Source organism: Propithecus coquereli, unplaced genomic scaffold, assembly GCF_000956105.1.
Source record: "Propithecus coquereli isolate 6110/MARCELLA unplaced genomic scaffold, Pcoq_1.0 Scaffold119, whole genome shotgun sequence".
Lineage (NCBI taxonomy): Eukaryota > Metazoa > Chordata > Mammalia > Primates > Indriidae > Propithecus > Propithecus coquereli.
The window spans coordinates 4,837,437-4,864,195 of record NW_012135969.1 but is presented as its reverse complement, the minus strand read 5'-3'; the positions used below and the strand labels follow the sequence as shown (position 1 = coordinate 4,864,195).

Genomic DNA, 26,759 nt, shown 5'->3' with positions numbered 1-26,759 from the left:
GGGGCAGAGGCTGGGGGGCCCCGGGAAGCCGTCGGCTCTGGCCGCTGTGGCCCGGCTTCCTGCTCTGGAGACTGGGGGGCGGAGGCTATCAGCGGGCGAGTGTTGCATCTGGTGAAGGGGGCTTCGTGTAAGGACCCGAGCTCCACCGCAAGACCCCCTTTTTTGAACGCCCTGCAGCCCCCTTGGTGGTTCAGTGGTTAAAGGCCCAGCAGATTTCCTCCGTAGCTTCCCAACCCCCACCTCAAATTAAAAGCCAACTGCCAGTGCTGGGCCGCTCAGCCTGAGCCGGGCGGGGTCGGGTGCTGGAGTAGGGTGGGTGGGGGGGTGCTTCTCAGAGATCTCCTGAAATTGTGCTCAGAGCTAGGAGACCGGCTTGTAGAACAAAGAGCTAACTTTTCAAAGCCGGTTTGTCCAATGGAGGGTGGGGTTGGCTGAGTTCTGGGGAAGCCGAGGAAAGGGGGAGGTGTTGGGGGGAGGGGGAGGGTTGCCTTGTGGAAATTCACTGACCCCTGGGGGCCCTTACGCGCCCCCGCCCCCCCCCAGCCCAGGCTGGACTCGTTCATCTGGTTGCCATTATACGTTTGGGGGTGGGGTGGAGAGTAGAACTGGTTGTTTCCCCCGCACAGTTTGGGGTGGGATCCTGTCCTCTTGTAAGCTCCCTAAGATCCTAAGGCAAAACCTGCCCCTCTGCCTCCTCTCCCTGTGTGGAGGGGAGGCCTCTGGGATTTTGTCCCTTTTACCCACCACCCAAGCTGGCTCCAAGTCCATATAGTCCCTCCTTTCTGTCTGAACTGGTGGGGGTGGGGGGACTGAACGAAAGAGTGGTGCAAGGCTGGGGGCACGGGATGGAAGAGGGGTGCAGAGCCCCAGGGGCCAAGTTCATTGCTGACCTGGAGCCGGATTATGTTTGGGAAAGGATAGTTCATTGGATACTTTGTCTCTCCCCTCCCCCTTGGGGTTCCAGCTTCCTCAGTGACCTTTGGCCTGTGAGTCAGGATGAGGAGGTGGGGTTTGAGGTTCTGAAACACATTTGAACTTGCTCTTGGGGGAAGGGGGCCTGTAGGGCTGCTGCTGTTTCACTGTCCCTCTTGGGCTTGAATGGGTGGGAGGAGAGGAGGGGACATAGTGTGGGCACCAGGGAAGGTGCTGATCTGCCTGGTGACCGTGCCAGCCTCTGGAGGGTGGGACTTGAACTTGGAGGCACTAGATGAAGAAATCTCCCCTTGAGAACTTATCTGTCCTTGCTCACTGGGGTTTCTGCCCTTCCCCGATGGTAGGGATTTTGGCCTCTGCATCTTGCGTTCTCTGCGTTCCTCTTCTCCACAGACATGAGCTGGGAAGGGACAGTGGGCACTTCACTGCATGAGGCAGAAGCAATATCCGATGGAAGGATTACTAGCCCGGGAGCTGGGAGGCTTGGTCCTAGTTCCGGGTCTGCTCCGCCCAGCTCTGGGCCTTAGTATTCACCGTCTGTCAGATGGGTGTGATGATGTCATTTCCTTGGAGGTGAGGCAGTGCACTAAAGTGCCTGCCAAAGTGCCAAAGGGGGTGTGGTATAGGCTGTGGCCTCCCTCCCTTTCTGGGATACTCTGTCCAGCCCCACACCCATTCCCCTCATAAAAACCTTCAGTGGTGTGTGTCAGAGGGGAGAGGGGCAGGGACCCTGCAAGGTGCGCTCCTCAGTTCTCTTGCCCTAGCTGGAAGAAGACGTTCAAGTGGGGGTTCCCCTGGGAAGTGGGAATTGTGACTCCTCCCTCCCTTTTAGAACTGTCCCTGTAGGAAATGGCCTTAGAGAGAGGTCCTCAGAGCAGGAGGCCTGAAATACCCAGGTATCAGACCCGTTCCAGGCATTGAGGACAGGTACCTGGAAGGGGGGGAGGGTCAGTGCCTGGAGGGTGCTGGGCTGAGACCTGGGAGGGGTAACATTCAGTCCCATGGGTGCCGTAGCTAACCAACTTCCCAAGGCTTCCCACGTACAGCAGGAGAGAGTCAGATTAGGCTCACCCCTTTCACTGCAATCCCCTATGGCACTTGGCCCACAGTGTGGTCCGAAGCACAAGCCGTGTCCTTGGTGTTAGCCTTTTCTCCTCCCTGAGCCTTATCTCCCAAAGGCATAGGTGCGTAAAGGCCTTGTCACCTCTGAAGGCCACCCTGCCCCCAGCCTGCAGTACCCAGTGTGCTCTGCATGCTGGAGAAATATGTATTGCTGATGACGGTGTTTGAGGAAGGAGGTCGAGATTTGCTTTCCCAGAGGACTTCTGGGATTAGAGCTGGGGGAGAAACAGGGTGACCTCATTTGCTCATTCATTCGACAAATATTTATTGAGCACCTACTTTGTGCATGTACTTTATGTCTGGGAACCTGCATTGTTAAGAATCTGACCACATCCCTCTCCCCTGGGCTTCCCGGTTTCCGAAAGCAGGTGGGAGGGTAGAGGATTGGTGTGCTGCCAGTTCCCCTGGAGTCCCCCATTAGGGCGGGCTCTGCCTCTGGTTGTCTTGAGCGCTTCCTCCTTCCTCAAAGGGGCAGAGTCCTTGCAGCTGTGGTGCCCCGTTTTTTCCTAGCTGAAGCTTAGAGTACCCCACAATCATGTTGTGACCATCCATTCATAATTGCTACTACGTATTACAACGTGCCAGGTTTAGTCTTCACAGCAGCCTTACAAAGTGGGCGTGATTGCTCCTGTAAATTACGAACCCCATGCACGGAGTCTCAAATCGATGATGAGGCTCATCGCGCTCTCTTAACCAGAGCTGGAATTCACATCCACAGTTATTTCTGCTCAGCTCTTCTGCTAGTGTGTTTGCAAAAAGTGCTTTTACATTTTACACTGTCTCATTAGTGCCAAAAGCAGGTCCCACCCCTTTCTGACCCTGTCTGGAGGAATGCTCTAGGCCTGGGGTCTTCAGGGGGGATCTGGGACACAAAGTAATGTCCCCCTGGGAATTTGTGGAGGTGCAGTAAAGATCTATGCCCTTAAGCCAGTGGCCCAGGTGGCCAGCAGAGCTAGGCTGGTGTTGCCCTGGAGGAGGGAGAAACTGTAACCGACAGGAAGGGAGGGGAAATCTCATACTCCAGCCCTGAGTCACGGCCACCCCAGGCAGCCTGGGTGCAGGGGGCAAGGTGCCAGGCTGCAGGCGCAGTGACCTGAAGCTTGCCACATCCCTCCCACCCAGAGCTGTGGAGGGACAGGCCCAAGCCTAGCCCCTCTCCTTGCAGGGCTTCTCTTCCTACCAGCCTCTGTTTGCCTTTCTGTGGAGTGGGTTGCAGGCGGGCAAGGGAAAGTCAAGGGTGACCCTCCCCCAGAGCCTTGGATCTGGGCTGAGAGGCTGCTAATGGGCACCAAGGGTTTGGTCTGGGGACTGTGTGGCTTCTGCGAATAGGGAAACCATGGACCTTGCAGGCAGTGAGGGGGATTAGGGTTGCAGGCCTCCAGGTGCACTTTGCTCCCGAGTCCTGAGTCCCGGGAATGCTCTGAAATCTTCTTACCTGGGGCCTCTGAAAGAGGGAGGCTCTTGGTCTGGGACAGGGCTCATGGGGCAGGGCAAGGAGGCAGACAGAGGGTCACTGGGGGATTGTATCGATTTATTTCCCTGACAGCGTCCTTCAGCAGACTCTGTTGCAACAGGACAGGGTTTTTTTCATCCTGGGCTCCTGGTGCCCAGCCCAGGCATGGTTCACAGGGGTTGTGGGGGACTGGCCACTTTCTGCCTCCCCTCCCCACGGCTTTCCTACTCCAAAAAGGACACAGCGGCAGGAGCTGCTGGATTTTCTTGAACCTTGGAGCCCTCTTCCTGAGAGCGGAGGGGAGCGGCATGAAGCAGCTAGAGGTGCCAGGCTTGGAGCCTGCCCCATCCCGTGACCCCACTTTACTGAATACTTACCTGAGGGTACTCAGTCCACTCCTGTTTTCATTCTGCCCCGGAGCCCCCTCTAAGGGAACAGGTGACCACTGTCCCCTGCCCCAGTCTCTAATGGTGTCTAGCCCAGAGCAAGGGGTCTCTGGGGTGAGGGGAAAAGAGCCACTACTGATGGAGATGGGCACCATCACTTGTAGAGGGGCTCCCCTCCAAGTGGCAGCTTGGAGGGGTCTTGTGGAGCCCCTGGGTCGAGTGTTGGCCCTATAGCCCCAACCTGGTTGGTGCACTCTGTCCCCCTTCTCCAGGGGGCCTGGCCATCTGCTAGAGTAGGGGTGTCTACCTCCCTCCCTTTGTCTCCCCCACGTCAATCAGGAAGCAGCCTTGGAGGTCCCAGGTCCTGGGACAGTGTGTATTCCTGCGAACGTGTGTGTGAAAGTGGGTCACGGTCTGGATTCCGGAGAATGTTTTTCCTGGCAGGCCCCCGTGGGGGTGGGGGGAGGCGGGGGCCCAGGCAGGGGCATGTGCAGCTGAGCAGGCAGAGGCCAGCAGACTGGGTGGTGACAAGGCTGGGGCACTCTGCCAACGCCTCCCAGCCACTGGGGGAGGGAGTGGGGCTGTCACTTCGGGAGCCTGTGGGGGCAGGGACCACCCTGTTTTAGTTTTCCCGTGGGTTGTATGTGTTAGGGTTATGTACTGGAAGAGTCTGGAGTTTGCTGTATGTTGGGGAGGGCGGTGCTGTTATAGGCCCAGGTTGGGGGGGTGGCTAAGCTTAGCCCCCTTTGCTTCCAGACCTCCAGCTGGCCTTCTTCCCAAGAGTGGGTCTCCTATCACTCTGTTTAATCTTCCACCCATTAGGTTTTTTCCTTTGGGTCTCCTCGATAGGGAAAATACCCTATTAGAACATGATTTCCTCCTGAGATTAGCTTGGGGGGGCGTCTCTGGTTGAAGTGGGTCGTGGTGGGAGAGGTTGATTCCCAGATTCTCAGCTTTCTTTCTGCTGTCCCCTCCCCCTAGTGTCTCGGAAGCCTCTCTTGGTTTGGGAACCACATTTGGAAAAGTGCCGCCTTGGGGGAATTCCTTGACAGATGGCCAGGAACCAGCCCTGGGGCTGGGCTCCTTTGAAGGTCTCCCCAGCCCTTCCCTGGCCTCCTCCTTTGGGGATCTGGAGGGTCTCTCTCCACTGCTGGGAAAGTCACTCAGGCAGCCTGGATTCTGGGGTCCTGGCAGCAGGATGTCTGGTTGGTGCTGATTGGGGGGCTGGGGCCTCCTGGGTGTCCTGTTTGCGTGAGTTTGCCTGAGCATCCACACTTCTCAGGGATGGAGTCACGTGTACTGCATCATTTCTCATCACCTGCTGCTCTGCCCCCTCCATCGGCCACCCCGGGTTGGTCCTGTTGGCTCAGCTCCAGGTCCTGGGCTTTGCTGGAGTCGTACCTGTCCCTCATTCTCACATGCACAAACGGGGGAATAAATTGGAGCTGTGGTTGGGCACCGTGAGGCCCCACCTGGTCCCCAACAACCTCCAGTGTCATCTGCTGAGCCCCCTCGGCCGAGGTTCGTGCCTGCCATGCCCAGCACCTACCATCCGGGTACTCCTCGAAGGTGCCGAGTGCTGGGCTGGGGTCTTTGCAGGTGATTTCTCATGAATCCTCAACAATCCCAGGGGGTAGGTGTTGTTATATCCATTCTACAGATAAGGAAGTGGGCTCCTCCCAAGTGCAGGGCCCTGCCCAAGGTCATACAGTTAGTGGGGTGGAACTTTGATGTCCCCTATAGGGGTTCCACCTCCAGGGCTTTGAAGCAGATCCCCTCAGTACCTGGGGGAGACTAGCTGCCAGGCACTCTCCTACACTCCGGCTGGGAGCATCACGCAAGGATCACGTGGGGCGTGTGTGTGTGTGTGTGTGTGTGTGTGTGTGTGTCAGTGTCAGGAGGCCCTGGTGCGGGATACCTGGGTTCTGGGGCTGTGTGCATGGGGGCTGGACCTTCCTCTTCTGAGGCCTTGGAGGTTAGAGGAGCTGCCCCTTCATATTCAATGGCTTCTTCTTAGCAACCCAGCTCAGCTTGGCATCAGCAATGAGGCCTTTCCAGCTCTGGGCAGGAAGGGTGGTCGGTGGTCGGTGGAGCTGACCTGGGGCTGCTGCACCCCATATCTGGGCTCTTCCCCACTCATCCTTCCTGCCTGCTCTTCTCAATCAGTTCACATGGCTGATCGGTGGGGGGTAGGGAAGGGGAGAATATCATCTGCTACTAGAGCCTGTGACCTGAGATGCCCCCGCGACCTGAGATACCCCCAGCTCTCCAGGGGTGATTTCATGTCCTCCCCACAGCTGTGGACCTGGGACAGTCCCTGGGAGGGAACGCCCCTCCTGGTGTCTAATGGATGTCCTCCTTCTGTTTCCATCCCCAGTTTTGGCATAAAGCATGCTTCCATTGCGAGACCTGCAAGATGACACTGAACATGAAGAACTACAAGGGCTATGAGAAGAAGCCCTACTGCAATGCGTGAGTCCTGCTTCGGGCAGGGGCTGGGTGGGCACCTGGGCTCCTGCCCGAGTGAGTTCTTTCCTTTCCGATATCCACAGATACTGGGTGGTTGGGTGACACTGCCCAAGGTGACATGGCCAAGCACTTCCACCCCCTACTTGATAATCACAGTTTGTCCTTACGTCAGCTGGATAAGGGCTGTTATCCCCATTTGACAGATGAGAAAACTGAGGCTTGGGGGAAGGGAAAGGACTTTCTCAAGATCGCGTGGCTAGTGATAGGCTAGCTCTAACTCAGTCTCTGGGTGGCAAAGTGAGCATGTTCTTTCCCCTGCACCCTGCTGCAAGAGAGGGATCAAGCGTGGTCCTTGCAGAGTATGTGACCTGCCTGTTTGTGCCCAGTTGTGTTTGTGTTTGGGGCTTTGTCTCCCCTTCACTTTCCCTCATTTCTCTCCCCGAAACAGCAATTGACAGTTTCTTTTCTCACCTGGGCTTTGGGCTCCCTTCCTCCAGTTGTCCTTTCAAGAAAACTCTCTGGAACCCTGGCTCCAGCCTTTCTGGTGTTCATTTCTTGAAAAGTGAGAGGCAGCATGGAGGGCGTGGCCTGGCCCAGGCAGACCTCTTCCCGGCCTGGTGAGGGAGGCTGCACAGACTGTTTTTTTGGGTGGAGTAGGTTGGGCTCTGTTCCTTTTGCTCTGGGACCTGCAGCCTGGCCCACTGGAGGTGGGGAGGGGACGTAGAGGCGGGGTCCCCATCCCATCCCATGCAGTTCCAGAAGGGGCATCGACATCTTCAGGTTGACCTCGTGAGTAGCAAGTGCGAACTCAGAACTCAATTTTGGGGACCTTTTGAGGTGGGGCTTCAGAAGATCAAGTCACTTGCAAGTGCCAACATTGGTATTCAAATAAATTTAGGATCTGACTTGAGTCCAAGTGTTGCTCTGGCTAGAGTGCAGTGGCGTCACTGTAGCTCACAGCAACCTCAAACTCCTGGGCTCAAGCGATCCTCCTGCCTCAGCCTCTCAAGAAGCTTGGACTACAGGGGTGCACCACCATGCAAATTTTTCTATTTTTAGTAGAGACAGGGTCTCGCTTGTGCTCAGGCTGGTCTCAAACTCCTGAGCTGAAGCCGTCCTCCTGCCTCGCCTCCCAGAGTGCTAGGATTGCAGGCGTGAACCACTTGAACATGTTTTGTTTTTAGTTCTCATTCAGGAGGCTTTTTGCAGCCAAAGTTCACCCAGGAAGGGAAATTTGGGACTTGTCTATAAAGGATTAGGGGCTTAACCCTTTGAAAGACTGTCTCTCCCTTCCCCTCTCCCACTGCCCTGCTAATTCTACTGCCCTCTCTTTGGGGGTTTGATCACTCAGCGGACACTGCCTGCCTGCAGCAGGCTGTATGCTGACCTGTGGCACGTGCTGGGAAAACAGATTCCTGATATAATCTGAAACCCAATAAGCAACATGAAGGCTGTGCCTTCTGGAAGGATGGGGCACTGGGCAGGTGGGGGGTGGTTGAGGAAGGGTCGCAGCTCCATCTTGGCCCCTGACCTGGCTTCAGCTGCCCCTTCTCTTCTATTAATTTCCACTGTTTCTCCCCCCTCACCAGCCCCTCCTATCCCCCCCAAGGGAAATGGGACATTCTTCAAATTCTTAAGGGCTCACACAAGCCCTGGTTCTCTGCCACTTCCTCCCTCCATTGGGGAGTGGGGTGGGGTTCAGAGAAGCCAGGGCATTTAACCCCTTGGATGCTGGAGCACTTTAGGTTAGCTTCTGAGCCCATATCCCACCAGACAGAAGTGGGGCTGAGCCCCGATCCCAGTGGGCGGCAAGGGCTCCATGCTTCTTCACGTCTCTTCCTGAAGACTCTAGTAGCCTAAAATTCAGTGAGCCTTAGGAGTTGGAGAAAAATCAGAGGCTTGTCCTTGTTTTCTCTGTGTGTTCTCAGTCTAGTGCCAAAGTTCCAGCTGACTTTTCTTCTGGGGAGGCTGTAGCACGCGGGGGTGGAGGCCTTCAGGGGCTGGGGCCGTCCAGGAGAGGCAGGAGACCAGGAGACGAAGCCTCCCTCTCTGGGTGCTGCTTCCCCCTGCTGAAGCAGGGTTCCCCTGTCTCTCTCCTGGCCTCCAGCCAAAAGAAACAGGTTAGCCTCTGTCAGTTTCCTTTCCTGCCCTTATAGCCTAGCCTCTGCCACACCCAGTTGACCTTTGGCCCAGCTGGGATATTTCCCTGGGCAGACCCTGGTGAGGGAGAAGGGGTGGGGACTTCACGACCGGGCTGTGTAGCACCTTGCCCAGGGTAGGCATGTTCCCTCAGCCTGTGGCGACAGTCTAGGCCAGCAAACCAGACCTGGTGATTTTGGGATGAACCAGATGTGGGCCTCGCCTACAAGGAGTGCCCTCTGGACCTGTCTAAGCCCTGGTTTCCTCATGGTTAAAAATTCCTACCCTGGCTTGCTGCACCGTAGACCCAATAGTATTTATGGGCACCGGCTGTGTGCCAGGCACTGTGCCAAATGTTCACTGTCATTCCCTCCTGTTTTCTTCCTGCCCTGGCCCCATCTTTGAGTGACACCCAGGTTCCTGAATCCTGGGGCTTCGAGGGAATAGCTTTCCTGCTCTGGCCTTGCTCTGTGGACCACAGGCCTGGCTTCCTTCTCTGTAGCCCCACCCGCTCCACATGTAGGACCCAAAGGGGCGGGTGGTCTTTCCTGGCACTTTACCAGGGAGTTGCCCACCCCTCTCCACAAGTGACCGAGTGTGTGTCTGGTGTGCAGGGAGGCCTCTGTGTTCTGCCTGTCTCTGATCAGTCTCTGAGCCCTGAGGGAAGCTAGGATCTTGCAGGGGCGTGGTCAAGATAGAAGGAAGCTATCTTTTCACCACGGCTTGTCAAGATTGAGATTTAAATTCTGGAAAGGGACTGTAAACAGTGATAAGACCTCTTCTCTTTCTCTTCTTGGGGGTCAGGCAGGGGAGGGAACACAGGCCAGAGGTCACAGCCAGCCTGCCTGGCATGGACATCCGTGCGGTTACACACATGCCTGGTGCGGACCCAGACACTCGTGCAGGTGCTGGAGCTGGGGACGGAAGGCTGGGGAGCTGGACAGAATGGGCAGCGTTGTGTTCTCACATCCAGGGCTGCAGGCACTGCTGTGGCAAGGTGGAGGCCACACTCTGGTTTTTGCACAATAGCTAGCGGTGGAGGAAGAACCGCTAATTCTCTCTTGAACTTCTAGGTGGGTGGGGTGAGCCTGCTCTGCTGGCTAGAGAAATATTTATGCCCCCCGTTATTTGTTCTGTAAACTGGATTTTCCAAAAGTCAAGATCTGTCCACATGCTCTGGCTTAGCACAAACCTGCTTCTTTGTCTCCATGCAAATAGTCTGGGAGCCTGGAGGTCAGGGCAGGGGGTGGGGACGGGGGAGATGAGCCTGTTCCCTCCTCCTTGGGGGCCTCTTCCTTGGTGATTGGAGGACAGGAGGACAGCAGGTGGGGTTCCAGACCAAGGGAACCAGCTTTTGAGATGTCCAGTGGGGGATGGGCACGGGCTGGGGGGAGGAAAAGGGGACATAGTTGCACCAGTCCCGTCTTCACGGACTGCAGCTATCTGGGGTCCATTCTCCAGTTTCCTTGAGCTGTGGGGTGAGGGATGAGGAGGGTGGAGCGGTCCCTGATTTTGGGGAACCAGGTACTCTGTTCCTGCTCCTTCCCCCAGATCTCAGATGGGAGTGGGGTGGCATCTGTGCTGGGTGGGGCAGTGGTGGGCTGGGACAATTGGGATCAGATGTCTGAGGGAGCTGGTGGCAGCACCAGGAGTGAGAGTGGGAGGGGAGTGTGTGGCCTCCGTCTGGGGTGGGGAGGGTGAGTGCACATGGGTAGCCAAAGTGGCCAAATGCAGCCTCCCCCTCATCCCCAAATCCCCACACTCAGAGATGTCAGGGCCTTGGGGAACCTCAGGGATCACAATGCTTCCTAACACTCCCATTTTACGGATGAGGAAACTGAGGCCAGTGTTTCCATGCCTCAGTCAATGTGGCAGGATCCTTTCTATGTATTGCCAACAGGGGCAGGTGCAGGCTTTTTTTTTTTTTTTTTTTTTTTTTTTTTGTCCTTTTTCTTTTTGTCTGCAATCCCTGAAGGCTGGTAAGTTCTTCCTTCAGTCTAGCCTTGATCTTTTTCACTGCTCTTCTTTCCCCCTCTGGTCAAACAATGCCTCCTTGTTGCTGCTTATCCCCACCACTCCAGCAGCCCCTTAGGCCTGAGGAATGGGTGAGAAACTGGGTTAGCCGGAGCCCCCCTCCTGCCTGTGGGCAGTGTTCCCGGCAGGGGCTTTTGGAATCAGCAGCTCTTTCCAGAGGCAGGATGTGGGGGCTGTTTTTTTTTCTCCTTTTGGTAAAACCAAAAGCTCCTTGTTGCTCTAGTTGATGTATTTTTGCTCCCCCTTGAACACAAAGCTGTGGTTTTTGAAGGGGTCCAAGCTTGGAAGGAGTGAGGTCACGTGTGGAAAGGAGGAGCTGGGCTTTTGGGATCTCTGGTCTGTTCTTGTTCTGCTTCTGGCATGTAGCTAATGGCAGGATGGGAGTGAGGCTGGTGTCTGACAAGCTGTCCCTGTCACCCTGGATCTCATAAACTTTGCAGCCTCTCAGTACCCTCCTTGCCCTTGTAGTCCCTCCATGCAGGAAGGTGACTCAGAGGTCCTCAGGGGTACAGGGACAGAGGCCACCTCTCCTGTATCCCCACAGGTCATTGTCTGGCCTCTTGAAAAGTTCTGAGGAATAGGCAGGTCCTAACTGGGGGTGGCTGCCAGACCGCACAGAGTTTGTTGTCATGGCCAAGCTTGGAAGCAGGTGGGGTTTTTTCTGCCCCCACCCCGTCAAGCACGCCTTCCCCCAGTGCTCTGAGTGCTGGGGGTGGGCTGGGGTCCACCTGACAGATGACAGAAAGATGCCAGCCTGCCCTTCCTTAGCTGCTGGGCGGCTGTGATATAGGGGAGAGTGTGTTGGACAAGGCTCTTCCCTTGACACTCAGCCTCAGTTTCTTTGTCTGTAAAACAGGCACAGTGGTAAAGCCTACCTTGTCCAGCCCAAAGCCTTGTAGCAGGTTTCACAAGAAGTGTGCACGGGACACAGTACAACACGACGTTGCTTTGTGTGCCCATAAATCCTCCTGAAGGTCCAGGCTACCCCAATAGCTGCCTGATCGCCCCGCCCCACCCTTGTTCTTGTCCCTCTGCTTTTTGTCCAGGAGAAGCATATTCCTGGTTTTTGCCCTCGTGGATGCTGGGTCCCTTCCACTCCCTGCCAGGCATCCTGCCCTAGGGGGCTGGCTCCATTCCCCCCAACCCCAGCGGCTGACAGCAGGGAGGAAGGGTGCAGAGGGGCATGTGCCGAGAGCCCGGCGACTTGCAGTGATTAACCAGGGGCTGGGCACAGTCCAGCCCGTGGAGGGACAAAGAGTAGCTGCGCTCTGGCCATTCCATGCCTGGGTCTCCGTTCCCTTGCCTTGGCCCAGTCTGTGGTAGGGCCCAGGTTCTAGCGGTGTCACCAGCTGGGATGGGTGGCCCCTTGTCTGACTTAGCCCCACACTGGCACACACACATCTCTCCATCCCTACTGGGGCATGAGGGGAATGGGTCGGGGGAGCTTCAACCTGAGGGCAGAGAGGAAGGGAGAAGATAGAATTCCCCAAAATTGTTTCTGGCAGGAGGTCAAACCAGTTGGAGCCTTCTTCGAAGCCAGTCATCTTGGTGGGCGGTGGGCACAGCACTGACGTTCTTATGCCCTCCCTTCTAGAAACCAACCCGCAACACCTGTCTTCTTGCCTAAATTGTCTGTTGTCTGCAAGAGTCCTGCAGACACAATCTCCTGGCTTTGTCCTTGTGGACTCCTTAGTTGAGGACCCCATTGCTGTCTGTGTCGCTTCCCCCACCCCCATAGACCTCTCTCTCTCTCTCTGCTCTCACTGCTCTCCTGCCTGGAGCTGAAGATGAGGTTGCCATGGGAACCTGAAGCATAGTGAGCAGAGGAAGGGAAAGCAGGGTTGTCTCGCCAGGGCTGGGGGCTGTGGGGAGGGGACAGGGTTGACCCAGCAGGAGGAGTATAGCCCATGCTGCACATCTGCCTGCCTTCCTCTGCTGGGGTTGGGCTTAGGGGGCAGGGGAAGGAGCTGGAAGGTTCTTCAGCTCCTCTTTAATCTAGTTAATCTGATGCAGGATTAAAATCCTCTCCCACCCCTGCCAAATTAAGCTGAGTCAACGTCTAGGCTGGTTCACCCCCCTCTTCCCTTCGATGGGATTAATGCTCTGGCCGTGGGGGGCTGAGATCCACGGGTGACGGTGGGTCCACAGAGAGGATGAAGTACCTGCCAACCCCGACTGAGGCACTTGCTGCGTATTGTGGGGGGCTCTCAGACCTTCCGGTGGGTGCAGGGTGACAGTGGGTGCAGGGTGACGGAACAGAGGGACACAGTGAGGGGCATAGGAGGTGTGTGAACACAGCACGAACGCAGCTGCTGCGGATGGACCTGCTGGCCACGGTGTCTAGGAGATGCCGGTCGCTGCAGAGGGCACACCTGTATGTTCATTGTGTGTGAGGCACGACGCAGTGTGTAGGGGCCTGGGGACTGTGGAGTGCTCAGGTGCACCTGTCTGGCCGTCCTTGCGCCACTGAAGCTGGCTCTCCATTTTAACCCTGTACATGCCGGCAAATGGGAAACCCCAGTGTTTGCAGATTGGCTCCTGAGGACATGTGTTTGCAGAGCCTGCCGGCCACCCTGCCCCCGGCCCCCCAGCCTGCCTCCACTTCCCTGCCAAATGCTAACCATCTTCCCGGAATCGATCCTTCATGTTCTGGGCCAGCGCTGCCTGGGGGTCTCCTCCACCGCCTGCCTGCTCCTGTCTGTACTGACAGATGCCCTCCTGGCCACAGCCCCCGTCCCATGACGCCTTCAGTGTGGCTGTGATTTTGGGGGTGGGTCATCTCTGAAGCCCTCTCTCCTAGGGTCTCAGGGCCAGCCAGTTCTGCTGAGATCTTCCTTCAGTCCCTCTGCTATTTCTAGTCTCCAGAAACAGACTCCCAGTTGATCCTCCTTTGCCCTGGAACTGCTCAGGAATTCTGAGGGGAGCTCCTCAGCTGTGGGTGGCCCTGACTGCGGGGGCACCGAACCCTGGCTGTAGCCCCGTGTTCATGACAGGCCATGTCTGTTTCCGGCTGTAGGCATCTGTGTTTGCTTTTCCTCATCTGCTTCCGTCCCCCTGCTGGGGAGCTGCGAGCCTGGGCTGACCTGGGTGGCAGGACCCAGCACCCTGGCGTGCTGTGGGGGCTGGGGAAGGGGCACCGCTAGAATCGCTGCGCCTGGGACAGTGATACTAGCCCGAAGGGGAAAGGATTTGCCAAGGTCACCCAGCAAGTCAGTGGCAGGGCCAGAGCCCAGCACTCTGCCCTTTCTGGGCACACCCCCTTGGGTGAGTTCTCCAAACCCTGCGTCCTGCCCTTTACAAGCGGTGGCCCAGAAGGAAGGTGTATGTTTACAGGTGGCTGCGGCTCAGGGTGGTGTGGGCAGCTGGAGAACATGTTCAGGTAGGTAGGCAGCTCTCAGGCTTGGCCACCAACCAGGCGGGACATGTCTGGAAAGAGGTCCCAGGAGCTGATCCACCTCTTACCTAGGGGCAGCCCGTGGGGCAGGAATCTGCAGTGGTCACAGCTGTGGTAGGATGTGATCGGTCACCCAGAGCTAAAGCCAGACCTCAGGCTTCTGCTTGGAGGAGCCACCCACCAGTCCCCAAAATAACTGGGGCCCATGTGGACCCCCAGCTCTTTCTCACACCAGCACAGACACCAGCTGCCGTGACTCAGGGCTGCCTCTCCTGTAGCTGGTTTGCTGGGGGATCGTGATGACCCTGGGGACAGAGGGGACCCGAGTTTGTGCCCAGCTTTAATGCCTGGTGTGACATTCCTTTATTTAACACATTTATTCAGCACCAGCTACTATTCTAGGAGCTGGAGATAAATCGATGAATAGGAGACCAAAAAAATCCCTCTTCGTGGAGAAGTAGTGGGGAGAGAAGATGCACCAGAGTGATTAAGAAGTTAATTACGAAGACTGCTGAGTGACAAGTGTCTGGCATCACGCGCTACTACTTCCTCCTCTGAAATGAGGGGCTTGGACTGGCCTGTGCTGGAGGTCCCTGCAGGCTTGGCTCTGTGGGCTGCCCTGACTCCTGCTACCTCCCAGCCAGCCCTCCTGATGGGGGCCAGGACTCGGGTCCGTCCTGTGCCTGGAGATTGGACGGTTTAGTTCGGCATGCTGGGCACGGAAGAGATTGTCTGAGTGCAGATGTGGATCCTACCACCTACTAGCTGTGACGTTGGCCACGTTGTTCAACCTCTCTGGCCTCAGTTCTCTCATCTGTCAAAGGGGGACCCTGACAGTACTAGCCACATAGGGCTGCTGTGAGAGCTTGGTGACCTAAGGCATGTAAGCCCTCAGCACGGGGCCAGCAGTAACTGTGGTTATTACGGGTTGAGCATCCCTAATCCAAAAATCTGAAATCTGAAGTGCTCCAAGATCCAAAATTTTTTGAGTGCCGACAATGCACAAGTGGAAAATTCTGCACCTGACCTCATGTGACGGGTTGCAGTCAAAAAGCAGTCAAAGCTTCATTTCATGCACAAAATTATTAAAAATATTGTATATAATTACCTTCAGGTTAGTGTATAATGAAATTTATATTTATTTTATGAAACATAAATGAATTTTGTCTTTAGACTTGGGTCCAGTCCCCGAGATGTCTCATTATGTATATGCAGATCTTCCAAAATCCGAAAAAAATCAGAAATCCAAAACACTTCTAGTCCTGAGCCTTTTGGATAAGGGATACTCAACCTGTATTGTTACCCATCACGCACAGGTGACGTCTTTTCTGGCCTCAAGCTGGTCTTCCTGCCTACCCACCAATTAAGTTGGACCTTGTTAACCCTTTGAAACGCCACTTTGAATGGCGGTGGGCATCTCTCACCACTTCTTCCAGGAAGCCCTCCTGGATAGGTGTGTCCCTCTCCCTTCCTGTCTCCCTCTTGTCTTTCCTCTGCATAGTTGGTCTCCATTTCTGGTCTTAGCTGAAAGCTGAGTCCTAACCCCATGCCCATCTTCTCCCAGTCTGGCCCAGTGCCCTCACCACCGTATGTGGTAGACTCCAAGGCATGGATTATCCCCAAATAAGGGTGATCTGAACCCCTCAGAGTGTGTCCCAGTGGCCTGCCTTTGGTTCAGGACAGTTCTCCCTGGCTGGCTGGCCACTCAGGCCCGCTATGTCTTCCCGGGTCAGCCAGCCCAGGCCGAGTCTGAGAACCACTTCCCTCTGCCGGACCATGGCAGTGGGCACCGTGGCCCTGCTGCTGGGCCTGGGGCAGTGCTGCCCAGGCATGAGGGGAAGTTCCCGGGAGAGAGCCAGAGCTCTGCGGGAAGCCCAGAGGCTCCAGCCCTCTCCCCAGAGTGACCCCACTCTGTTTTTCTGCCCTGCAGACACTACCCCAAGCAGTCCTTCACCATGGTGGCTGACACCCCGGAAAACCTTCGCCTCAAGCAACAGAGCGAGCTCCAGAGTCAGGTGAGGGGCGGGGCTGGCGCTGTGGCCTGGTGGGGAGGGCTGTAATAACCCCCGGTTTGGCAAGGCCTCCTTCCTCCTGTGGTTACTATGCAAGGCCAAGGTGCTGAAATCCTCGCGCTTGCCCTGACCGTCTGCCCCCACCCCCAGTTACTTCCTATTTCCTGACTTTATCAAAGGAGTAGGGGAGCGCACGGCCCCCTTCCTACCTAAAGTAGGTTGGAGAGGCCTGGGTGTCTCTCATTCTCCCCTCCCTCCTCTCCATTCGTGCCTGCCTGCAGAGGAGGGATTTGGGGGAGACCAGGGAGCTCACCTGTCCGAGGTTATACTGCCCACCCTCTGCAGCCTTGCCCCAAACCTTCGCCACCTCTTAGAAGGCAAGGTGTGAGGGGACCTTGCCAAGGGAACCTGTCCTGCCTTTGTCTCCTCAGGCCTGATTTTGCTGGGCACTACAGTGGAGCAGAAGATGGGTTCTCAGCCCAGGGAGAACTAGGTCTTTTTTGTTTTGTAAAGACAAGGTCCCACTCTGTTGCCCGGGCTAGAGGGCAGTGGCATAATCACAGCTCACAGCAACCTTAAACTCCTGGGCTCAAGTGATCCTCCCGCCTCAGCCTCCTGAGTAGCTGGGACTGCAGGTGTGCACCACCATGCCCAGATAATTTTTTAATTTTTTGTAGAGATGGGGTCTCACTATGTTGCCCGGGCTGGTCTTAAACTCCTGGCCTCAAGTGATCCTCTCGCCTCCTGGCCTCCCAAACTGCTGGGATTACAGGCATGAGCCACCATGCCCAGCTGAGAACTGGGTCTCTAGGGGACACTGAGGAATAAGCAAAGAGTCTAGAACCCTGAGGCCAGGGCAATAACCTTGCCTGCCTGGGGGTTGGGAGGGCTTCTGGGCCAGACTTGGCCTGGGGTGGGGTGGGGCTGGGCTTCAGCAAGGATTAAAGGATTAACTGAGAGAACACATGTATGGGAATTTACCAAGTGGGCAGGGTGCCTGGGGCCAGGAAGATGTTGCAGAGGTTCCACGTGGGCCACAGTGGGGAGATCTTTCCCGATCCCTCTGGAGTGGGGCTCCTGCTGGCTGATCTTGGCACAACCCCTGGGTCCCATCAGGGAGAACCAGCCCTGCCCTGTGTGAGGCTCTCCACGCATCTCTCATGTAACCCTCCCAGCAAGCCTGTGAGGAAGCCCCTGTTCTTCCCCTTGCACGGATGAGGCAGCCGAGGCTCGGAGACGTTAAGGGGCTTGCTAACATCACACAGGGAGCAGGAGAGGTCACGACAATATTAACAGCTAATGAGCGCTGACAGCCCTGGGCATGCTGCTCATTTAATCCCCACAGCAGCCCCGTGCGGTGGGTAGGATCACCCACTTTACTAAAGACGAGGAAGTAGACACTGACTGCTTCGAGTGCAGGTTTGCTGAACCCAGAGACTTAAGTTCTTTCCAGTTTTCCATCTGACTCCTGGGAAAAGCAGTCTCTACCTTAATAGTAAACTGGATAGTCCCTTAAATGCTGCTGAGACCTTTTCCAGCTAAGCAAGTGCTTTCAGTTATTTGGCCTCGTTTATCCTGGAGTCTAGCGGGTAGGGAGAAGACCTGCTGTCTCTGTTTCACAGATGACGGGGCTGAGGCTGAGAGGGGCCCAGGGCTTGTCCTATTGACACAGGGCGGGTGAGTGAGGTTCCGGGATTTGGGCTCTGGTCTTTCCATTCCCATGCACGGTGTCCTTGACCACGTGCAGCCCTGGTATGGCCTGAGGCTCGGGCTTCCCATGCGTTCCACAGAGGAGGGGAGCACCAGCTCGTACCTGCCACCCCACCTTCCCGTGGCACGGACGCTGCAGTTCCTGGGGGAACCAGCAGGCAGCTGAGGGGTTCGGGTGGTCCAGCCTGCAGGGAGAGGGCTCGGAGATGGACTCCCCATCCTGTGGAAGGCCCCTGGGGACCAGAGGCGGAGGGGTTGAGAGGGACCTGGAGGTGCTGGGAGCAGACAGCAGGTCTTGAGAGGCACACACACACACCACCCTGCTCCAGGAGGAGAAATTCAAACCCCAGCCTTTCTCAGTCCCACAAAAGCCTGACTGCAGCTCTTTTTGCCCTTGGAACCTCATCTCTGGAGGGCGGGGTCTGTAGGAGGAAGCAGCCCCTGCTGTGTCCTCCCGGGGTGAGGTGGCAGCTGCCAGGCCATGCTGTGGCAGGGGCCGCTCTGCTCCTCAAGGGGAAGCGGGCAGCACAGGCAGGATTTTGAGGCTCCTGTGCCCACCTGTGCTCTCTGCTCCCCAGGGGCCCAGCCTGCTGCTCTCCTGTGTTCCCGGCAGGTCTCTGGGGAGTTTATGGGAAGGGCAGTCACTCTTCGTGAGGTTCTCACTGAGGGCCTGGCCGAGCGCCTCTGCGTGTGTCTGTGTGTGTCTATCCGTCTACGTGACCTTATTTAATCCTCATCCTGATGAAGGAGGGGCCCTTATCCCTGTTGTGCAGATGGGGACACTGAGGTTTGGCGAGGCTGCACTACTTGCCCCGAGCCCAGCAACGGGCAGATTTCAATCCAGTGGATCTGGTCCCAGAGCTCTTTGCTCTCGACAATGCTGCCACGCTAGCTGCTGTGGCACCAGCTTCGTGTTCCTACCCTGCAGCAGGTCACCAGCAGGTATTAGGGGTTGTTGGAATACAGATTCCTAGGCCCCACCCACGGGGCTTTGGGTCAGCAGCTCTGTGTGGGGCCCGGGAATCTGCATTCTGACTCCCCCAGCGATTCTGGTAGGGGCTTTTCGTCCCACTCCGAGGGGCTCAGAGCTGGAGCGGGAGCAGACGGGCTGAGCCCACCCTGTGTGTGCTGTGAGGGCTGCGAGGTGAGGGAGCAGGGCCGCCCACTGAGGACACAGCTCTGTTCCCCTGAGCTTGGGGTCCTCGGGCCTGGGGGCTGAGGGCTGGGTGGGCAGAGGGTGGAGAGGAAAGGGTGCTGTCCTCTTCGCAGGCCTTGTTCCGTCTCCTTTCCGCCGCCCACCAGCTGTGTGGTCTGAGGTTGGCCTCTCACAGCTGTTTTTACCCCTCATAGCTTTTTCCCTCACCAGTAAAATGGGGACAGCAAACCCAGTTGCCTCCAGGCCGGGGGTTGGGCCTGAGGCTTGGAAGGGCTGAGCCAGCCTGGCTGGGGCCGCGACAGGTTCTGGTTCCTGTGGCCGTGGTGGGGGCAGGGCTGGCAGGCTGGCGGGAAGGGAAGTGGGAGCCTCCTCTGCCTACCTAGCGCCACCCCACAGGGTGTCAGCTGGTCTCCTTCCAGTGCCCCTTCCCGGGCCTGCCTGGTGTGTCTCAGCCCTTCTCCGCCTCTGGGAAGCTGCCCATTCTATTTCAACTTTGTTTTCCCATCTCTATATTAGTCCCCAAAGTGGCACTTTGTCTGGGACACCTGGAGCCTCCCCTGCGGGGGAGGTGACCACAGAGCTGTCCAGAAATGACCCTCTGGGTGGTCCTGCCCAGGCCTGGCTGAGGCAGGGAGCTGACAGCTAGGCCCCAGGACCCCTCCTCACCTGCTGCTCCCCAACCCCAGGCGGAGAAGAGGCAGCAGCTTTGGGGTGGAACTGAGCTGGAGACATCTGTGTGGCCCGAGCCCAGGCGAAGTGCCAGGAGACTGTCTCTTTTCCTCCATCGTCTCACCTTCATGGCATTGTGGGAAATGCCACAGAGGGGAAGGGAGAGTGCAGTGAGAGCCTCACACTGCCCTATGACAGGATTTTTGCTCTTTTCTTGGATCTTTTGATCAGCACAGCAAGCAGCGAGCCCTCTTCCCTGGACTCGCTGGCCAAAGATCAAATCCCAGATCTGCTATCACTAGCTGTGTGGCCTTGGGCAAGTTATTGACCTCTCTGTGCCACCATGCCTTCTTCTGAAAAATGGGGATCGCTGCTCTCCAAAGGTGGTTGTGAGGATGTGAGTGTGTGTTACTTGATGGTTTCTGGCGTGGAGTCGGTACTCGGTGAATGTTTGCTCTCAGTATTTTCCTGGAAAGAAGGGAAACGGAACTTGTGCCCAGGAATGGGCACAACCACCTCTGACCATTGCTTCCGCCCTGGCCTTTGTCATTAGCTCTCCTCCCATCTGTGCACGTCCAATTTAAAAACTGATTTCTTTTTTGTTAGAAGGGGTGGGTTACCTAGCATGTGGGCCCAGCACACGGGAGGCACAGGATCTGTGGAAATTGTTGGTATTTTATTTTACTCAATAAATTTTTTTTAAGTCATGATCTTCCTACGTTGGGTCAAGGCAGTTCTTTTCCAAATTATGCTGCCTTGTTTGTTGGGAGATTACGTATGTGCATTCAGTTCATTCAGCATTCACCCAGATAACATGGATTCGTACCTGCTGCTTGCTGGAATAAATGAACGAGGCAGAGCCAGGGAGAATTACTAAAAGCCGACATGTGAGAAGCAGAGTTTCACAGATGGTGGCTGTTTGGGCGTCAGGAGCCTCTTGCGGCAGTCCTGGCCCTGAGGTGGGAGTTTCCGAGGGGGGAGGCCCAGGCACCTCCCGGGGACGGAGTCATCTGGCCGAACTGCTGAGTTGCACCATTACCTGACCCACAACTGGGTCAAGTGACCTCGGCAGGTCCCTCCCTGCACGGGGACCCCCGTCATGCTCTGGGGAGCCATCCCAGGCACCGAGGGCAAGCACTCCTGCTTGCGGGAGGAGGGGCTCCAGGTTAGACCCTCCCGAAACTCCTGACCCCTCAGCTGCCAACCTCTGCCACCCTTCCAGCACCCAAAGATCTCTCTGATTCTCCATAGACTGGAGATGCCTCAAAATGGTCACAGACTCTAGAGTGGGAGGCCAGCCCCCAGAGAGGGGAGCCAACTTGCTTAGAGACACACAGCAAAGTGGTGCTGAGCCCAGGCTCCCTCCTTTCTTTTTTTTTTTTTTTTTTTTTGAGACAGAGTCTCACTCTGTTGCTCGGGCTAGAGTGAGTGCCGTGGCGTCAGCCTAGCTCACAGCAACCTCAAACTTCTGGGCTCAAGTGATCCTACTGCCTCAGCCTCCCGAGTAGCTGGGACTACGGGCATGCGCCACCATGCCCGGCTAAGTTTTTCTATATATTTTTAATTGTCTGATTAATTTCTTTCTCTTTTTAGTAGAGACGGGGTCTCGCTCTTGCTCAGGCTGATCTCAAACTCCTGAGCTCAAACGATCTGCCCGCCTCAGCCTCCCAGAGTGCTAGGATTACAGGCGTGAGCCACCGTGCCGGGCCCAGGCTCCCTCCTTTCTTAGCTCCTACTCCGCCACCGCCCCCCAAAGCCCCCCCCTCTCTGGGCCTCCTATGTTAGGAGTGAAATGAATTATCCTTCCCCATCAGGGAGGGGAAGGCAGTTCCTGAGCCTGGGAACCAGCTGATGTCATTGCAGTATCGCCATGGCGATTATTCCTCCGGATTAGGGGCCTGACTGTTGCAAAGTCAGGAAGCAGAGGATGGAGTGGAGGACTGGCATTTGTTCAGCACTTTCACACTGACGAGGCTCTTTCGTCAGCGCGTGCAGAGCCCTTCTGAGCGCTCCACGGTGCACTTGTGCCGTTAGAGCCACTGTCTGCATCGTCGAGTGGCATGACGGGTGTTGTGATCCTCATTTTACAGATGTGGAAACTGAGGCTCAAGGTTAAGTCATTGGCCCAAGATCACTCAGCAAGTGGGAGACTGAGGGTGTCTTAGCACCAGCTCTGTCGTGGTGACAGGAAGGTCCCTCCCCATATTTTAACTGATCCCTATGACAGCCCTTTTTACAGATGAGGAAATTGAGGCTAGGGGCCTTTGATTCAGGGATTCTGGATTGGGAGCTACATTTTTCTGTGTGAGTGCCTCACCTTCCCTGATGCCCCCTTCCCAAAGAGACCCCACCAAGAGTCCCCGTGCTGGCGCGGGGCATCTTGGAAGAGCTGGTGCTCGGAAGAGCAGGTTCTAGACCCTAGGGCTGGGCTGGTGCTCACGCCCACCGCATTAACTTCTTTTTAGTCTGGATAATAACAAAGAAGGAAGAAGAACTGAACCTCACAGGTGGGTGACTGGGGCTCCAGGGGACAAACAGGGACCCCGACCCCTGGAGGATGTGCAGGGGCCTGACAGGCGTGGCCACGGCCGCCTCTGTGGTTGGTTGGTGCGGGTGTAGCCCAGTGCTGCGGCCGGATGACTCTGTGCCTGGAAGCTGCCTGGGTTTGTCATCCTGGAAACTCCCAGCGTCCTGGGCTCCATGTCCTGGGCTGACCTGTTTCCAGGACAGTGCAGCCCCTGTGGAGGAAATCCAAGCAGCTGGTGGGGTCTGGAACAGATGGCTGCTGAGGTGGACACTGAGGTCTCTGGAAGCCAAGAACAGTTCCCTGTCCCATGAGTATTTCCCAGCCTCATTCTGTTCTTTGAAACCCCCACGGAGGACAAGCTGTTCCTCATGTTTCAATTCCTTCAGTCGGTGTCAGGGAAGTCCTTTCTGATGTCTGACTTGAGTCCCTCTAGTACTGGGGGGGTAGGGTTCTTCCCGGATCTTGGAACCCTATTCTGAAGAGCTTCTGGCCCCCACCAGTTTCCTCCCCTGCTGTGGCGGAGGCCTCAGAAGCCAGCCTCGCAGGCTCCATTAAGCCACAGGGCCCGTCAAAGACTCATTGATCGGGCCTTCCCTGCGTCGGTCTCGCCACCCTCCTTTCTGGGCACCAACTTTGTCCTTTGGCACAGCCCGCACTCAGCTGCTCTCAGCGGATAGGCCCGGATCCTGGCTAGGGTGAGCTGGGGCTGTCTTAGCAGCTCTGGGAAGAAGCTTCTTCCTACAAGCTTTCGGGCAGGATGGGCTGGCGGGGAGGTGTCAGGAGTGAGGCAGATGAGGGTTTGCGTCCTGGTGGCTCCAGACATTTGCTGCTGAAGCTCTGTAACCTCGGGCAGGGAATCTGCCTCTGTGTGGTTCAGTTTCCTGATCTGTAAAATGGACCCAACGCTAGTGTGTGTGTGTGCGCGTGCGCGCGTACAAGTGTGTAAATGATGGACTTAAGGCAGATAGTTCACGTATGCGTGAGGCCCGTGGCACTGTGCCCACCACTCAGAACACGCTGAAGAAGGGTTAATGGCCGTTCTCATTAGTATAACGCTTCTTGGCTAAGGCTTCTGCTTTGAGTTGGGGGTTTCTGGTCAGGCTCTCGCTCCTCAATGGACCTGCCTCAGGTCCAGCGGTCACGGGCTGAGGCCCTTTCTGTTCCCAGCCTGACTCCTGTCCCTCTTCCCTCCCTCTCGTGTCCTCCAGGTACGCTACAAGGAGGAGTTTGAGAAGAACAAGGGCAAAGGCTTCAGCGTGGTGGCAGACACACCTGAATTCCAGAGAATCAAGAAGACCCAGGACCAGATCAGTAATGTAAGCCCTGCCTCCCGTGGCACCCCCCTCCCTTGGCACCCCTGCCGCCCTCCGTCTGGACCCCTCCCTGCCCGCCTGGCAGGTGTGAATGACGCCAGTGCCCTCCACTGCCCCTGCTCCCCTGTGGGCCTGGCTGGCGGCTGCTTGAGAAGAGAGAGGCATTTGGGGTTCCCAGATCCTCTTCTCGGTGCACCCCCAGACTCTGTCTTTGCCAGACTTTAGCCCACATAGCATTTCCTCCTTGAAGGGACTGTAGTTTTGCGGGGGTGTGCATAGGGGCCTGTGTGCTAGATCACCCCCCACTCTCTCTGAAGCTGTTTTTCTTTTTCCTGGGTATGGTGGGTGTCAGGGTGCAGGCTGGATGTTTCGTCTTAGCACAAAGGTCAGGGCTGGGGGGGTGGGGGCGGCGAGGGGCGGCCCCTGGGTGCTGACATTACAGTCATTTCCACCCTTCCTCAGTCATTTCCGCCCTTCCTTGGCTTCCTCCCCCACCTCGGCTTGCTCTTCCTTCCTGTGTAAAAACCCCAGCTGCAGCGTCCTCCAGCCCTGCACCTCCTATTCTGGGCCCTCCTGGGCCTGGGATGGCCAGCAGTGTCTGGCTGCGGCACGGGCGGGCGTGGAGGGCGGGCGGTGGGTCGGCAGCCTCCAGCATTGTGCTCCCTCCACGGCACCTGTGGCCAGAGGACAGGCCTCGGTTTCCTGCTTGGCAGAGCCACAGACCAGCAGCCTGTGTGGCTTTGGGCGTGTGGGGGCAGGGCGCTGCTGGAGCCACAACCACGGAACCCGCGCAAGCGACCTGTGCACAGGGTCCTGGGGTGCACAGAGTTGCAGGGTGTGCCCGGCGGCCTGGGCTGGGAGGTCCTACAAATGAAGGACGGGGCAAGAACAGTCGTCTTCATGTCTGTGACAAGAAGGGATAGATGAGTTGCTCAGTATCACTCTGTGCTGAGGGACTGTGGATAGTCTGGGGGAGGGCTGGGTCTCCAGTGGCCCACCCAGCGCCCCCCACACCCGGGCTCCACATCCCTTCCCAACCCCCACCTGGCCTCCTTGGCAGGACGTACCTTCTAGAGGTTGGTGGGTCATGCCTAGAGCGGGCGGCGGGTGGATTTCAGAGGCAACAGGGCAGCCAGTGGACGCAGCTACGCCCAAGACTGTGGCTCTCAAACTTCACATGGTGACCCACCAAGCAGGCAGGCGTTTATTTCGAGAGACAACAGAATCAGAACTTTTATCACTGAGTACTTACTCCTAAGAGTACATTCGGATCTTTTCTATTTGATTTTCTAAAGATGCTGGCGGCAGACTTACTAAATGGGTTTTGCAGCTAGGTTGTTGACCTGCAGTTTGCAGTTGAGGCCTGAGGAAATGGCGTGCTAGCCTGTGGCTGGGAGGGCATGCTGAGGGCCCTGATCCCTCTCCCACCGAAAAAGCCTGTGTCACAGTTTCCTCTTTATACGCCAGGGCCTGGCCTCACAGGCCAGGAGCTTCCCTTCCACCCAGAGCCCCACATGCAGAGTGGGGGAGGGAAAGATGGCCTTGGCCATGGGGAAAACCTGGAGCCGCTTCCAAAGCTGGACTCTGGACTCTGTAGCTTCTGGGGCTTTTCACTGTGAAAGGCCCTTGTCTTTTATCGGTGACACTTGCTCTCGGGCTGCAACTGCAGCTCCCAGTGCCTTCTCTCATGGCTTCACCCCGTGGGCTATGGAGGAGAGAGACAAGCAATCCCAGTCACCCCTGCCTCCCTTTCTGGATGGCTTCCAGAATACTCTATACCCAGCCATCCACCTCCTCTTCTTCCTCCCCCAGTTACTGGGCATGTTAATGTCCCAGTAACAAAACTCCCGGCCAAGACATCCACACTCAGGAGATAACAAAGGTCTTATCGTTAACAAAGGTGCTTGGTGCTAGCACTGCAATTAGCTGATGTTCCCTGCTCCGAGGTGGGGGAGGTGACTGGTACCTGACTTTCACAGCTTTCTCTGGCACCTGTGAGGTGTGACTACAAGGCTGGAAGACTCTTGGTTTGTCAGATGTGGGCCTCCAAACACCGTCTCATGATCACTTGTGGAGTCAGCTGAAAGGCAGACTCACAGGCCTCCTCCCCGCCCTCCACAATCAGCATCTCTAGGCGTGGGGCCCAGGAATCAGCATATTAAGCACATTGCCAGGGTTTCTGTGGTGCTCTCTGAAGTTTGAAAGCACCACCCAAAAGTCTGGAAAAGCTTCGCCCACCCCTAAGTCCGAGGGCACCAGATCTGGCTGTGTCCCAGAACCCCAGGGGAACTCTGAACCGTGCTCAGAACCAGTGGAAAACTGTCCCAGCCTCCGGAAGAGTTTTGGGAAAGATGGTATTTAGAGCCACACCTTGTATTTTGTCTCCATAATAGTGTTCCTGTGTGTAGCTTGTCACTTGCTTCCCAGATTAGCACCAAATGACTCCTGGCTATTTCTAAAGGTCAGACCATCTTGCAAAGAGCTGAAGGTTTGCTTCCCTGCAGGGACATGCAGCAGACTCGAGGTTTTACCAGCCAGAGCAATTTAAAAACTAGTGTCTGGTCTCCTCCAGGGGTGCTGTGGACAGATGCAGTCTGTCCTTAGTGCCGCTAAGAGGCAAGATGGTGAGGTGAGAGGAGGCAGCGAGGGCCGGAATCTAGCTTCTGTCCTTCTGTGGCCGGGTGGGATGCTTTGAGCCTCAGTTTTCTCGTCTGTAAAAATGGGGTCGGTAGCCTCTACCTTGAAAAGTGATTGCGAGGAAAATGTTAACCACTGGCATATGATAAATGTTGTCAATATTATTACTAATACTTTAAAGGCCAACCCGACTGCTTTCCATACTGCGGTTGAAGAAGGGACATGAAGTGAAGTGTGGTTGAAAAGTTTGGTTATCGTCTAGTACTGAGAATGCGTGGGAAGTTGTTTTTGTTTGTTTTTTTATGAGACAGAGTCTCACTCTGTCACCCATGCTAGAGTGCCGTGGCGTCAGCCTAGCTCACAGCAACCTCAGACTCCTGGGCTCAAGCGATCCTCCTGCCTCAGCCTCCTGAGTAGCTAGGACTACAGGTGCACACCACCACGCCCAACTAATCTTTTTTGTTTTTAGTAGAGATGGGGTCTCGATTTTGGTCAGGCTGGTCTTAAACTGCTGACTTCAAGTGATCCTCCCGCCTCGGCCTCCCAGAATGCTAGGATTACAGGCGTGAGCCATGGCGCCTGGCCTGTGTGGAAAGTTTTGAGGAAAGCTGCTAGTAAGTTATATATCTATGCTGGGTAATAGTGTCATCATTAAAGGCATCTAAAGGGTGGAGAAACCTGTGCTGTGGGATGAAGTTTATACGTTCAGAATCCAACCTTTGGTCTTGAGCTCTCATGGAGTTAATGGATGGGCAACTTTAGTCGCTGGAGTCCCCTTTTGGGAGCCTCTGCTTTTGTTTACTTA

General features: G+C 56.2%; 1 protein-coding gene across 1 annotated transcript in view; it reads left to right on the top strand.

Moving 5' to 3' along the window:
• Window positions 1–26,759, top strand: part of LASP1 (LIM and SH3 protein 1) — a 42,572-nt gene that overhangs the window by 730 nt on the left and 15,083 nt on the right. Inside the window, exons 2-4 of the mRNA XM_012661227.1 lie at window positions 6,272–6,366; window positions 15,861–15,945; window positions 23,213–23,320. Coding sequence (XP_012516681.1) covers window positions 6,272–6,366; window positions 15,861–15,945; window positions 23,213–23,320 — 288 coding nt within the window. The remainder of the gene's footprint in view (window positions 1–6,271; window positions 6,367–15,860; window positions 15,946–23,212; window positions 23,321–26,759) is intronic.